The 15,685-nt window shown below is 36.2% G+C and overlaps 1 protein-coding gene across 1 annotated transcript; it reads left to right on the top strand.

The window, feature by feature from the left end:
* Positions 1-3,965: 3,965 nt before the first annotated feature.
* On the top strand, positions 3,966-15,499 carry LOC113091320 (secreted frizzled-related protein 1-like). The gene is made up of 3 exons (XM_026256755.1): positions 3,966-4,709; positions 7,473-7,553; positions 12,967-15,499. Exons 1-3 carry the CDS (start codon positions 4,199-4,201, stop codon positions 13,290-13,292), a joined length of 918 nt encoding a protein of 305 aa, XP_026112540.1. The 5' UTR covers positions 3,966-4,198; the 3' UTR covers positions 13,293-15,499.
* Positions 15,500-15,685: the final 186 nt, after the last annotated feature.

The following is a 15,685-nucleotide window of genomic DNA, read 5'->3' as shown; positions in this document are numbered from 1 at the left end:
TAGGAAAGCGGCAACATCTAATCCGAACTGCTTTAATCAAACGCAAGCAGGTAATCATGTCTGTGAGGTCAGATGGTGATATCAGTACTATGTTATAAAAAAAGTGGGGCTTGTAGACTATAAACTAGAGTGGTTATCTTTGCGATGTTACTACCGTCACAGGACAGGCTCCTGAATGGATTTTCTCAGGCAATGGGATTTTCTCTGCTTTCTTTGGCTTTCAGCTGTGAAAGAAAAGTAACAGCATGTTTGTTTTACTGCTCCTCACTTTTTCCTCTTTTCTCCTAACTGCAAATCAATCTGTCATCCTTGTCGGCAGCTGGAGAGAACATTGCGAATGTCTGAGAGTCCATCTTTTACTTTTTGGCAAACTTTCTGAACGCCTGTGGTGCAGTGTGGTGGATATATTGTCTCTTTATCCTGAAAAGCCCTGGAGACGTTATGGTGGTGGTCTACAGAAAAAGGATTCAAATGCCATGCCCAATTAAAGATGAATATTTAAAATACTGTCTCCTGCTAAGATCAACTTAAAATACATCACCCCAGTCAGCTTGAAGGTCCTGAGAGCTCTTCATAGGATTCACCTGGCTTCACATTTAAGGGTTTCATGAACTGTCATAATTTCCTTTTCACTATAGTTACTTTTTCCTACTCCCACATTGCTGCCACATAAAGAAGTTGTTTGTTTATAAATATAATGGTTGCTATGATCCACCTTGGCAATCAACGTGACATCAAAAAAATTTGGCTATCATTTGTAATTTGAGCCTAGTTTAAACCATAAAATTAAAGATTTACAGAGCAGCCAACCCCCAAAAGGCAGAAGGATGACACTCTGCTTCAACTCATTTGACAAGCCTTAACAAAGACACAAATTAAGCAACCAATTCAAGCCTAGCTGAGTCTTGAGAGACGAGCAATAAACCAGAATCAGTTTCTCTATGGTAAAGCTGACTGCTTTCTCCCTCCTGAGTGATTATGGAGTGTGAACATGTTTTATAACTTGGCATGTGACATTTAAAAAATGAATCTCTTAGCCTAAATAAACATGAGAGCAAGAAAGGGAATGACTATTTCCTTCTCTCTCTCTCTCTCTCTCTCTCTCTTTATGTTTCCTCACCCCAACATGAAAGTTCAAGTTATATGTAAATGTTAGTCATTGGCCTTGCAACGCATGCAGACAAGCACTCACAGGTTGGTGTAAAACGTGGAAACGTGGTCTTGTGAATTCCCCAGGAGCTGTCAGGACAGCATTATTTTAAATGAGGCCTTAGTCTTTAATTATATTAAAGTGGTATACGTTTTGAGCAAATGAAATGGCATGCGTATTTTCAGTTTAACAGAATATAGAAGCTACTTTGGAATTCATGCAACACAGGTCCCTGATGTGATTTGCTGAGTTACTTTATTAAGAAATCTTACTTTTTACACATGGTTGTGGAACTGTACAAATGGAAGACAACGATCTCCCATTATGCATCATCAAATTCCTGCATTTAGCCATCTATTCTCCTTTAAATCAGGAGAGCTGCTGTGTTCAGGTGCTGCTGTTAGTATAAGATTAGACCTTTCGAATAACCGCATGCGCATTTTACTGATAATGATCTCTGGCTGAGGAAACCACTTTGCATAGGGTTCAATGGGCACTCAGTACAACTACCACAGTTTTGCTTTGTTAGTTTAAATGTTAAGAGGCCTACTGTTAGGTCACTTTTCTAATCACAGCCATTCAATTAGCATTCATGCAGGCATATCTCAAGTGTGATATTAGCTTGATCAAGCCCTTTCCCTCATACCAGAGGCTATACAAACAGAAAAGGCATTCATTTATTCAGCTTGAGAGACTCTCTAAACCAAGAAATTTTCTAGAAAGGTGTTGCTTGAAAAATGCTTCAGTTGAAGGGTGTTGAGGGCTTGATGTTGTTCTTTCACGAGAAGACAGCACTCCTTTTCCTGAAACTCTTGCTTTTTTAGCCCTATATCTTTCAGATATGTTCACCTTCATGTAGACCATGTCTTTTTGTTTAGTTTAGCACAGATGAAGTGCAATCTCTGATGACACATGTTTAACCAAATACATAGAAACATAATATTTCCTGTTATAAGACATTATGCATAAGTGTGTTTTGTGGAAATTTTGTTACATAAATGGCGAATAAACTCATATGGTTGTACTAAACAATAGGTTAATGGCACCATGTTCAAATGCATGGAGCATGGTACACATCATCCTATTTCTCATTTCAGCAAACTAGTATGAACAGCTAACTAATATTAATATTAATATTAATATTAATATAATATTAATCGTCCTTTAATTTCCTCGAAGCCTTCCAAAAAAAAAATAACAATTATATATATATATATATATATATAAATATATATATATATATATATATATATATATATATATATATATATATATATATATATATATATAAATATATATATATATATATATATATATATATATATATATATATATATATATATATATAGTTATTGTTATATAGTCAGCATATTTTATCAAATATATTAGATCATCACCTTAGAAAATCAAGTGTCATCATTTCAACTTAATTTGATTACAGTATTTTTTTATAATGATGCTAGCTATTGGCAAGTTATGACAAAACAGTTTGTTTTGTATAATATTTTTTATCAGGATTTTATGGCCCATAGTATGATAGTGAGAATGTGGAGCTCACACTTCAGGAGTAAAAAAAAATCTGGTTTTATTCAGAAGCCCACTTAATATGTCTACTTACATTAAATGCATATAAATATCAGTTGTCTCTTTATATCTCCCGGTAATATATCTTAGTAAGATGATTTAAATAGGCCTACTTAATGATCAATGCTCTGTAGTTTTAATTGTTTGATAGTTCAGAACAAAATGCATTGCAGTAAAGTGACTAAATAGCTTTAGTCCAGTAGCCTAAATGTTGAAATATTCTTAATCTTGATAATACTGGATAATCGTGAAATAGCTACTAGCTATTAGACAATGGAATTTACAAAACACACCTGCCACAACCTTAAAGGTGTAGGATTTTAGAAGAAAAAAAGTATGAAGAGATGTATAGAAGCTTATCGAATGTTATACATTTATAGGGTAAGACCCGCGTTATGTATAAAACACGTAGGCCTATTATTGTAAAAAAAAAAAAAAAAAAAAAAAAAAAAAAAAAGGACCTTGTGACGATTTAATAATATTTTCAAATTAAACTGAGAACGGAAAGATAACCTTGACTAACATTTTGCGTGTATTCGGCATTGTCATTTTTTTCTACAGTTCTCCAGTTAAAACGGTGCTATGTAAAGCATATGATAATGACCGTATTGCTTTAAAATGTCTTGAGGACGGGAATTGGTGATAATGAATTCTGAGCCATCTTCAGACATCTTCATCTTCATTCTCTCACCAATGTGATTAGCAAAACAACTGCGCAAAAGGAGAGTTAACACACGCCGGGCGATTTCACACCTCACCTTTTAACTTAACTCGGGTCGTTGAAATAGAAATGAGACCACAAACACAGAGCAAATAAACATAGACTTTTAAACGCTTACTGTGTGAACAGAAATGACATATATCAAGAAAATCAGTAGCCAGTCTAAACGTAGGTTATTCCGCACATACTGAAGAGACCGCATTACATGGAATTAAAATTGCATGGCAAACCACAGAGTTCCGTGGTAATAGGTGCATGTTTCCCTCAGGTAATGTCGGCTTTTCAGAATATTGTAAAAGTCATTATCGCGAGCCTTCAACGAGTAACTCCTCATGCTTTTCAATGCCTCGAATAATGTTATCGAAATGAAGTTATTAAGGATCTGTTTTAACAAACTGCGAGTGAGAGAGACGCACGCGGGCGGGGATATTGGCTCATTCACTGGGGCATTGAATACTTTGATTGACACATGAGAAGCAAAAGGTGCAGAACGTTTCCTATTGGACGCCGAGGCGGTCTCATCTCCCCTGGTCTCGAGCGCAGCGCATTTCAAGCATCTCAGACGTGAGTCAGCAACAGCTAGCTACAGGGCTTCAGAGCTGGAGTTTCCACAACTTCAGTACTTTCACTTCAGAGGTATTTGTCTCTGCCTTCTTATTTTCTAAACAAAGTAGACTTAATTTCACTCAAGGTTCGCCGCTTTTTGGGCTCCGTAGCCTGGGGATCCTGACCAGGTGTTCACAATGAAGTCCTTCGCATCTTTGTTCCTTTGGAGGATCGTCATTTTATTAATACCAATAGTCTCATTGGGCCAAACATCTGAGGATTTGTATGAAACCTGGGATCCAGGGTACAAAGGCAACGTACCCTATGGCAAGCCTCCGCAGTGTGTGGACATCCCAGATGACCTGAGGCTCTGTCATGGTGTGGGCTACGAAAAGATGCTGCTGCCCAACTTACTGGAGCACGAGTCTATGGCTGAGGTCAAGCAGCAGGCTGGAAGCTGGGTGCCCCTGGTGCACAAGAACTGCCACCCGGCCACTCAGGTGTTCCTTTGTTCCCTTTTTGCCCCTTTGTGTCTGGAGAGTGCCATCTACCCATGCCGCTGGTTCTGTGAAGATGTGCGTGATGGCTGCACACCCATCATGGAAGCATTTGGGTTCCCCTGGCCTCAGATGCTCACCTGTGACAAGTTTCCTCAAGATGATATGTGCATCAGTGCACCCAATGCCACAGAGGCCTCCAAGCCCACTGGTAAGTCCAGGTCTTGATGAAAAGTTTAAGTTTGGCCTTATTATTATTATTATTATTTTATCAAGTGTGATTTCACTACAACATGAAGATATATGTGAGGCTAATGAAAATATGTCACAAAAAATATAATTGTATAAAATATAAAAATGTAATTGTTTTGCAAATACTGAATTCTTTTCTGTCTGTATATTTCAGTGATGGCACTTTTTATCCTGATAAACGTAAGGTTACTGACTGCTTCAATGCATACTGTATACATTTAGTATTATTTTACTTAGGTTACAGCCTTCACCTTTTGTTGTGTGTGAGAAGTAACACCTGATTTTCTTTAAAGGCAATTGCAATGTTATTTCAGGGACATTCGGGGACATTTGGGGGTTTTCATCTAGACTTATCACACCTTTTGTTGCCTCTCAAGCTCTCAAATACCTAAAAGTTTTATCTTATTTGACAAGCGATTCAGTTTTGGGAAAATGTCTATAGGTAACGTGTTCCTTACAATAACATCTGTAGAGGACGCAGGGGATGTGGCTTTTAAGTAAAGCATGATAGATGAAGAGCTGAATTTTTGCTTGTTTAACAGCTGGTAGCAATTGCTTTCAGGGTGTTAGTTGAGTTCCAGGACAACGCTGGGATGTGTTCCAACAACAGACCATTACATATCTATTTATTTGGTGTTATTTCGCAACTGCAGCACCTATTTTTTTGAATAGATCCTTTTCTTTAGTGTAGTTTCAATTTGTAAAAAAGACTCTGTATGCAGGCAGCAAAAAATGACTTAAAATGAATTCACCTACTGAGTAATCCTGTTATTTCTTTAAATGTTATGCTATTTCAATACGACACCAGCAAAAACTTTGCCAGGCTTCCCTGCTGTGCCTGTTAACGCATTTTTTTCCCATAAGGTAATGCAGGAGGATAGTACTTCAGCTCAGACAAAGGGAGAGATTTGAACAGCTGCTTTTATTTACTGGTGGCACCAAAGCAGAAAATTTTAATTTTCGACAGTTAGAAAAGAAATGAATACATTTCCACACTCTTAGATACTCCCATTAAAAACCTCCCCTGTAATTTAAAGCAAATTAGGTAGGTAAGTAGGTAGGTTAGAGTATATCTTTTTGTAGTCATGTGGACTATTTATCTGGCACCAGTTCCCTATGGAAACACTCAAACCCTGTAGCTGTTTGTCTCAGACAAGGGAAAGTACAACTAGTTTATGTAGATGGCTCATAAATTACAAGGGAATTTCCATTTCAAAAGATACAACATGGTGTTTTAAAATGAGCTGTGCCAGAACGATGTACCACACTGAGAGAAGATACTTTTGTGACTTCTGCCATCTGCCCTAGCCTGCTGTTAGTGACGCACAGTCCTGAGATCACTAGCATGGTGGCTTGGAAGTTGGAATACCAGAGAGAGAAGTTAAATTAATAAGCACCCCATAGAGATCCTGTTATCACATGCTATCAGCATCAGGATCGAATGAACCCAAAGCCACAGATACATTACATAGCCTCCCTCAACGACCCAATGTAAGCTTCATGCAGTGCCGGGTTAAAGAGAAGAAAGGATTTAGTCTCTTCCTACTCTCTACAAGGGGTTAAGCCCTAACCATTTGTCTGCTTTTTTTGTGATTCCATGGCAATAATGCATGTGGAGAAAGTAACACTCAACAAGAGCCACTGAATTTCGAACCCTGTTTTATCCTCCACAGGGCAGTTTAAGTTTACTGCTACTGATGCCGTCATCCAAAAATGCTTTAAAATAAACGTTTTTGCACAGTGGTTTGATCCACTGGTAGCTTGCAAGTGAGTGATAATTCACATTACGCAGAAAAGTTGTGACATAAAAATGTTTACCTTTGGAATTCCTTGCCAGCAGCTGTCTTTACAAGCTCCTTTCACCCGAGTGCAATTTTCACAATAATCTGTTAAATAGATGCAAATGAAAAAACAACTAGTCACCAAAAATTCAATCAAAGTCTTGGCAAATAGTGCAAATAAAGACAGACAGGAGTTTGATTCTGTTGAAAAAAACCAAAACAAATTATAATGATAATTTGCTTGAATTTCAATAGAATTTAATTAAAAACCTTAAAAGGTACATTCAAGGCTTAATTTCTCTGTTTCCATGACTATAGGGAGGTATCTGGAGAACAATAGTTGTCCTAATTACAGTAAGCCAGTTATTGGGGTGTTGTCCTATGCCTTCTTTTTCTAACCTGCATAACTTGTATCAATAGATTATATACAAATGTAAATAACAGAGATCGTATTGGTTTACTTCAAATTACCATGTGACCGGCAAAGAACGAAACAAGCAAAGATTTGTATGTCTATCTAAAAAGGTTTGATTCTAATCTTTTAATGCTGTGAGAAGAGCAGTGCAAAAAAAAAAGGAAAGAAAAAAAAGGAATATACTAACAATTCAAAGCACATGCAGGATGTATTACAGGCCCTTAAAAAAAAAAAACACACAGAAGAAAGCCAGGAGAAATTCCCATGGCTTGCCTGATGTGTAGATAATTAGAGAAAGTTAAACAATTTTGAATTATCTTCTTTTTGAAAGAAGACTTCACTGTGATTGGATCACCTCTGTTAAAAGCCAAATGTAGACTTTCCAAAGCGTCTCACACACACACACACAAACAATTTGGGACTAAACACAAGTAGACAAAAGAAAAAAAATCATTTGGTCACAATTCCTCTGATACCAATGATGAATTTCTCAGACATTTCACTGACAGTATTTCCTCTGTTTTAGGATACTCCCCAGTATGTCCTCCTTGTGACGATGAAATGAAAACGGATGGGATTCTGGACCACATGTGTGCCAGTGAATTTGGTAAGAACATAAGTACACACATCACACATGCCTACACGCAGAAAAACCACACATCCATGCTGTTTTGTGCTCACACACTGAAAATGTCAGGACTGCAGCCCATCTTCCTCTCTCATCTTCTGTATTCTGGCAATAGACTAGGCATGCAAGAGAGCCAAGACTGATATACAGTATATTAGTTTGAAAGAACAGCCAAAACCACACAGTCTTGAACCAAAAGTATTCACCTATTCCTTCAGCTTCCCCAGCAGCTTCATACAGATGCCTGTAATTTAATGTTCTTGCTCATCTTAAACTTGGTTCTCAGGGTCTTGCGTAAGAATAATGAGGGAAAACTTTATTCTTTCATGAGAGGAAACCATAGCAATTAATTTTTTTATAATGACTTGCTTACTGGTATATTAAATCGTAATGTTTAGTTTAGTTTAAAGATGAGGTCCACCTTTCATCAGCGTTAAGTCATCACGTTGAGTCATAGCTTTCTTTAGCCATAAATGTCAAGAGCTAGAATGATATTTTATTTCATGGCCATTAACACTGCTTTTGGGACAGATTCAAGCATCACTAGATCACAATTTTGTTATTTTGCACATATTTGACTGTTTTGACTGCCAAATCCACTTTTAATGGAACAATGCAATGGTTTTAACATTTAAAACAGCAGCAGCTGAATGGTTTGGATTACCCTTTGAGAGGCCACGGCTGTTTAACTAATGAATTGAGGTAATTCACAGAGGCTGTACAGTCTTTGTTTGGCTGTGCTCTGAATTGGGATGTTTGCCCTCCTGTCTGGATGTGACAACAGCCCAGGGGTTGACCTCTGGGCAGAGGCTGTCAAAGTCTGAATTTACTCTTTGGCGACTGGAGTAAACTGGATATATTATATTTTCAAGGGCAGTAAGATTACAATAATAATAATAATATTAATAATAATAATAATAATAATAATAAATAGTGTAATACTTTTATTAAACAAGGATGCATTGGTAAATAAATTAATCATGCACAATATTTTTTTTTCTTTCAAATAAATACTGTTCTTTTAAATGAAACTTAAAATAAATTAAATTCTAAAATATATTCAAATGGAAATTGAAAAAGTGTTACAATATTTCACAATATTACTGTTGTTAATGCATTACTGATCCAATAAATGCCTGCCTTAGTGAGCATAAGATACTTATTTTAAACCATAATAATATCTTGGCATCCCAACTTTTGATTGATATATTGATTGAATGGCATTGGTACATTGGTGGCCTTTTTTTCCATTCTGTTAGAAAAGATGAGTTTAATTTCTTGTTATTAGATGTTCAGTGTGACTGAACATTTATTTTTGAGGATGGTAACAAGAATGACTGTTAAATGAGACCATAACTGCAGCCATTAAGGCCAATCACAGCAGGAGTTACCTCAACAAAAGGAGAGCTGTGCGAGAGTGACTTCCTGGCTTCCTCTGAAGAGGAAAACAAAAGCTGGTTTTGGTTAGTCTCTGACAAAACCATAAAGTTTCATTCAGTGTTTGAAATGGGTTAGCTATCTCTGGAAAGCTGCCGTCTTTCTCTGGTCAGCTTTATGTAAACCGACCCCACTGACACTCTCTCTGTGACCTCAGTCCTACATTTGTTTTCCAGGATATTGCCAAAGACAGACAGTGAGGGAAGGCAGGGTTCATGCTGTGAAATCTTGCTGTAAGTGAGGAAGTAAATGTATGGGTTAGTCCCTAAATCAAGCTTGTATACGTATTGGTTTCTCATTAGACATTTTGAACAGCTCTGGATACTTAGACAATCCTAAAGATATAATGAAGAACACGGAAACAGATCACAAAATATAGATATTCAAATTCTGTCTCTCCTTTCTGACAAAACAGTACTACATTAGCACACTTTAGTTGGCTGTCTGTCATGTGGTCAGTGATGTATGCTCAGCTTTCCTGTAGTAAAACTGCATGGTGTAGCACCATTTTAACTGGAGCTCACCCCAAGCCACAGGTGCCATGTTTCTGAATAGTTTGAGCTCGAACTCACCCTACTGAGTTTATGGCATCGTTACTTCTGGCTGCGGACATGTCTCCAAAATGACAGAGGAAGCCAGGTCAAAGATCAGGGGCAAAGGTTAAAAGGTTTTTTAAAGCAATGTTTATCACAGTTTTTTAATCGAACTGGTTCATTTCATTTTGGAAAGAACACTGATTGTGACCACACGATTTCTTTGATTTATATCTCTTTGATTTAGATCTCTTTGTTTATGTCTTATTTATCAAATATTTACCAAAGCTTTCAAGCATGAATGACTTATTTGGACCATCTGAGATCGAAACATTATCTGCTCGGGTTTGTGTTTAGAATCTGATCTACCGACTGTGCTTGGAAACGGTGGCTGTTTCGTGTTTTTATAGTATGTCGTATGAATGCAGCAACTATGTGCGGTCTCTGTGCACAATATTTGCTTACTATCCTCACATGGTTCAGTAAAATGGTTTCACTGATGTGGGTCTATCTGTGTAGAGTGGGATTATTATAGCTTTCCCATTGTTGTTGTTGGGAAAGTGTGGTGTTACACGTACTAGCTGTAAAGCCACATACTGTATGAAGGTATTTAACTGTAGCCATGTCCCTGCATTTGTAAGGATTACATTCACAAACACAAGGTGCAAAAGGAATTCACAGTGGAGTTAAAGCGGCATTTGAACTAAGCTAAAGTGGATGTGGTAGGTAGGCAAGACTCTTTCTAGCCTGACTTGATCCTTCTTTAACCTTCAGACCATATTTTTATTTAATCAAACACTAAGTTCCTTTTTAGACTTCAGATCAAGCTGTAATCCCTTCCCTGTGCACTAATAATACTGGGAAGACAGGCCTTTTTCTGCCAGAGTCATTAGAAGTTAGGATGTGTGAGATATGAGGTTATGGGTTGCGGACTAAAACACATTTCATCATGTAACTCTTTGAATTACAGTATAACATTGTGAAGAGCTGCTCTCATGACTTAAAGGGGTTCTCATGGGGGACTTTAACTTTCCTTGGCAATGATCAAACATTATATTGTCATGCTCCAGGCTGCAGAGGATATTTATAAGACAAGGTTTAAGAGGATATGATGAGGATTTAGTTTCATTGTGATCTGCTTACTGACAGCCAATGGACTGATCAGGTTGTTAAAGCATTAGCAGTAAATCTCAATACCGATGTTTCCCCTCTTCCACGGGTCTTCAGGATCGGACTGCTAATTGGACCAAATTCTTTTGAAGTTTCACTGGTGGGTCACTGATGTTCGACTGTTGAAGTTGATAAGATGTTAATGCTCTTCATATTTCTCCATCATTAACCCAGAAGGAGAAAAGAAAAAAATCACCTGGAAGGCAGTGTGAGGAAGTAACAGCCATTGACGTTATTATGGGAAGACCACCGTGGAGTTGACTTGTGCAAAGGTTAAGGAAATGAAAAGATAAACAGGTTAAGAGAGTTTATCTAAAAATGTGGAGCTAGATTAAAACAGGAATTAAGTGGTCAAAAGAGCGGCCGTGACAGAATTTCCCTTCTATTTTTACATCTAGATCACCTTTGCAGACAAATAATGCTCACTTAAAAATAATCTTTAAAAAACACGAATAATTAACATTTAACTATTAATTAATCTTTAGCAAATCTCAAAATGAATATCTGTTTCCATATTGCCCCTTACGTAGTAATGCCTAAATTCACTTCTAGCATTTAAAATGATTTATTTATGTTTTTAGTCTTTTATTTTTAATTGATTTATATTTACATTATATTTATTTATACATTATATATGTACATATATATTTATATTAACACAATATATATATTTTATAGATTAATTTGAATTTAATGTTTTGCCACAATTGTACTTTGTATAACTCGAGGAATTACAATATTGAATAGAAATATTACCAAACATTAGAATTAGATACTTTGATAGTATGCCAATGTTAACAGTAAAGATAAAAGAATAATCCAATTGCATGTTGGTGTGATGTGCTCTGTGTGTAGGACCATAAGTTTAATTTGAGCGCAACATTTTTAGAATGCTGTTTCATGCATGAGACGCTGTAAGAGATGTAAGTGAAACAGTCAAACGTCTTCATGTTCACACAGAAAAAAACTATGGAAAAGCAGCGCTATCCAATAAAAACCTTTAATAAACTATCTACTGTATGTTTTTGAAATTTCGTGTTTGCATCATGGTGACAGGCTGTTAATTTAATTACCTTGACTTTTGAGATTTTTTAAAAAGCATTTTCCTTGTATTTTTTCTCAACATATGTATAAGACAAGTTTGTACAACATGTAGTTGTAGTTCATGCATCTTTTTTGCAAAGATATTTAACAAGAGATTTGTTTAACAGTTACATCATGTTGACAAGTTCACGTCTGGTGCGTTAAATTTCTTTAAATAGAGGGTTAATAAAGCCTGAGGGTTAATGTCACCTGAATCATATTATGGTGATATTTTCAATGTGACTAGTTAAAAATCGTATAAAATTTTTTTTTAGTACTTCGTTACTTTTTATGCTTTTTTTTTTTTTTTTTTTTGTGGAGTAATAGTCGAATGAGTACCATTTAACCTACGGCCAAAATATCCATTTAGTAAAATTCTGACCTTTGACTAATTGCCCCAAGCTTGTAAGAGAGCTATTCAAAGGGACAAAACCTAGTATCAAGTTACGTCTAGAGGGGCAGAGGGCAGTGAAGCTGCAATTTGGGACATTCTTGCCCCCTGGGAAAAGAATACAGCTTTAAGAGCGGTTTTGGTTTGCAAGGTTTTTTTTTTTTTTCTTGAACTTGACAGAGTTCATGACAGAGAGACCAGTATCATTATGGCTTTGCCCTGAGACCATTGACAAGAGAAGACAGGACTGATATTGATTACACCTTCTCCTCATTTTTTTCCCATTCCTTCATCTCTCTTTATGCCTCCTGCATTACTTAGCAGTCTAATCTCTCTTTTATGGCATTGGACATTTGGAAACTACCAGCGATACCCCTTTCAACCCAAACCCTTCTTGGACTATCTGAACACGGCACATGGCCTGAAAAATTAGATGACTTTGTGTACATGAGAGAGTGCTGCACAGTCCAGGGATACAATGCAAGATTGAACGAAGCTTTGCAAAATCATAGACCACAACAGATGCAGTAGGTGGGAGCAGTGTTTAAAAACAGTGTGGGGGCTTTTCCAAGCAGCTCAAAATCTACATGTCATTATAGAAATAAACATAAGGGCCTAATTTGAAGAAATACCGAAAACTATTATTTACTGGTAAGATGATGTAATCTTCAGTCTCTTCTCCACCCACTGGAGAAGATTCAAAAAGCTGATCGCAATTCTCTCTTTTTTTTTTATCCATATTCTCAACCTTATCCAAATCTCTGTTTTTTTTTTTCAGCCATAAAGACCAAGATCAAAGAGGTCAAACGGGAGAACATGGATCGCAAGGTGATCCTGCAGAAGAGGAAAAAACCCCTAAAGCTGGGCACTTTGAAGAAGAAGGACCTGAAGAATCTCACTCTGTATCTGAAGAACGGAGCCGACTGCCCCTGCACGCAGCTAGAAAATCTCAGAAACACATACCTTATCATGGGACGCAAGGTGGACAAACAGTACATTCTAACTGGCATTCACAAGTGGGAAAAATCAAGCAAGGAGTTCAAAAATACCATGAAAAAACTCAAAAGCCACAAGTGCCCTGCCTTTGAGAATGTCTTCAAATAAACATTCTCAGAGCTCCTACTTACTTTATGAACTTGCACATCCAGGCTACACAAAATATTGTTACATTTTTTCATTGTCCGTGTACTATAACTATATATATATATTTCTCATGTATAGATCAGACACTTGAGGTATTTTGTCTTGGATATGCGCTGTCAAAGACTGAAAAGATTATGAATGATACAGTAGACAAACTCTTCACCACAAACAAAGGATCACGTTTGTATATATCCAAACCTGTGATAATATGTTGTAAAATTATCATAATTCACCCACAATTGATTGTTGGTTATACACCATTTATTGATACGATTTTGTAGACACTGTGAAAGTACCACATTAAGCCATTTCTTTAGGCATATAGACCAGTTTGGAGTAGACGTCAAAGTTACGTCACCTGCATCTGCACAAACATTGTGGTGGAGCATTTTTTTAATGGATGCGCTTTTTATTAAACTTCTCAAGGACCGATGCAGTGCAACACCCGCTGAGTGGCATCAAACAGTTTGAGAGATCAAAGACAATTTTTTAAATAACTCCAACTGGATTCGTCTGAAAGAAAAACACTCACAAAAATGTCATCTCTGTTTGGAAACACTTGCTGTGTCCGAAATCGCTCACTCGTTCACTCATTCACTAATCCCTATATAGTGTATGGCAGTTGAGTGGACTATATCAGGAAGGAGTGAATAAATAAGTGAACGGATTCGGACAGTGGCGTATACACTGCAAGTGAGACTTGGAGTGGTTGCAAAAACATTGTCATATGTTCTTTTATATTACATGTACCTTATTTTAGATAATAATATTAATAGCAATAACACTCAAAATGACTTTATATTGTAATTATACATACCTCCACGTCAGCTTTGGGGTTTTATATATGGTATGTTTTTTTATTTGTTTTGTAATGCTTTTATGTTCATAATCATTAAATACTTTTAAAATACTTAGAACAAAAATAACAGACATTAACACATTCATAATTTTATGCATTTATTATTTTTAGTAACTTGACACTCTCCCGAGCAGCGTTTTGAGCTCAGATGATATATTCAGTTATAGAGCTCCTTCAGACGACCGTTAATTTAAAAATTTAAATTATATACCAAATTATCATAATTTTTGTAAGTTAACAATGATGCAACCTCAGTAAATTAGTCACATATTAAACAGTTATTGCCTAAATAAAATATTTTAATAAATAATTTTATGAAATTACCGTTAAAGCAGAAATAATAAAGATGTAAACCGTATCTCTCATTCAAACTCGCTCTCACGTTCAGCTTGTCGGTTCTCTGTATTGGATTGTGGGAAATAGTGCTTCAGCGAGTGTACATCGGTTGTACACTCGAAATCAGAATGAATTGTGGGTAAAAAAGTAGTGGACGAATGTAGGGAATGAAGTCGTTCACTCAGAATTCGGACAAAATTGCTGACTCCCGATATAATGACTAAATAGTGGATAGGGAGCGGTTTCAGACACAGCTACTGAAATTGGTCTATTGCATCTATTATAAGTTGCTATAGTTACTCCAAGTTCAATAGACAACAGTTTTTTACAGTATACATTTGTCACAGTCCTTTCTGTGACCTGTACCAATCAGTCATTAAATTTGTTTAGCAGTTCTCTAGTGAATAATGAGAGGTCTGCTTTGCTTAATTACTGGCAAGATATATATGCATAACATTTATTGCACTGCTAAAGCCATGTATATGACAAGTTGAACTGCACAGTCCCATATGACTGAATAGAATATTGTATACAAAGGCCTATACTTTATCTGCTGTAGAACAAACTGTTTTCTGACTAGTAAAATATTTTTTAGGAGAACAGTACTCAATAGCATATAACATCAACAATACTGATAAAAATATTCATTGCTACAGGACATTTTTCCATTTAATCTCACAACTTGGTACTGTTATTAGTGTATAACGTTGTTTGCGTTGCAGGTGAAAGGTTTTTTTACTTGCAAAACTCTTGACATTTTAGTCCACAGCTTTGTCTAAAATGCATGTCACCAATCATTTAAGAATGCATAGTGTGCATTGCATGAAGTGTTCCTTCATTTTTTCCTTAAAATTATCTTCTTGTGGTGTAGCACTACTAGTTTCAATGTTTCCCAATTCCTATTTTTTATGTTGGAAATCATTTTGTACATAAAATTCTAGCACAAATATAAAATAAAGACTATAAAAAATGTCGTTTGCACTCCCAAGTTATTTTCAGTCTTTATTAATTCAAAGTTTTATTTTTTAAACACATTTGTGGTGGTCATTTACAGTCATTGTCTCATACAGAGAATTTCTATGGTCAGTATATACAGAACATCTTGACCAGTAAAACACTAATATTATTTATCCCAGAATTCAGTTTGCACATTTATTTT

This window comes from Carassius auratus, unplaced genomic scaffold (genome assembly GCF_003368295.1).
Source record: "Carassius auratus strain Wakin unplaced genomic scaffold, ASM336829v1 scaf_tig00214183_4049273_7079891, whole genome shotgun sequence".
Taxonomy (NCBI): domain Eukaryota; kingdom Metazoa; phylum Chordata; class Actinopteri; order Cypriniformes; family Cyprinidae; genus Carassius; species Carassius auratus.
This window is presented reverse-complemented; position numbering and strand designations above follow the sequence as displayed.

Bases quoted from the DNA above. Each gene is read 5' to 3' on its own strand.
- LOC113091320 (XM_026256755.1), top strand. From the start codon at position 4,199: ATGAAGTCCTTCGCATCTTTGTTCCTTTGGAGGATCGTCATTTTATTA. The intron at 4,710-7,472 runs GTAAGTCCAGGT...CCTCTGTTTTAG, and splicing joins AGAGGCCTCCAAGCCCACTG to GATACTCCCCAGTATGTCCT. The intron at 7,554-12,966 runs GTAAGAACATAA...TTTTTTTTTCAG, and splicing joins CATGTGTGCCAGTGAATTTG to CCATAAAGACCAAGATCAAA.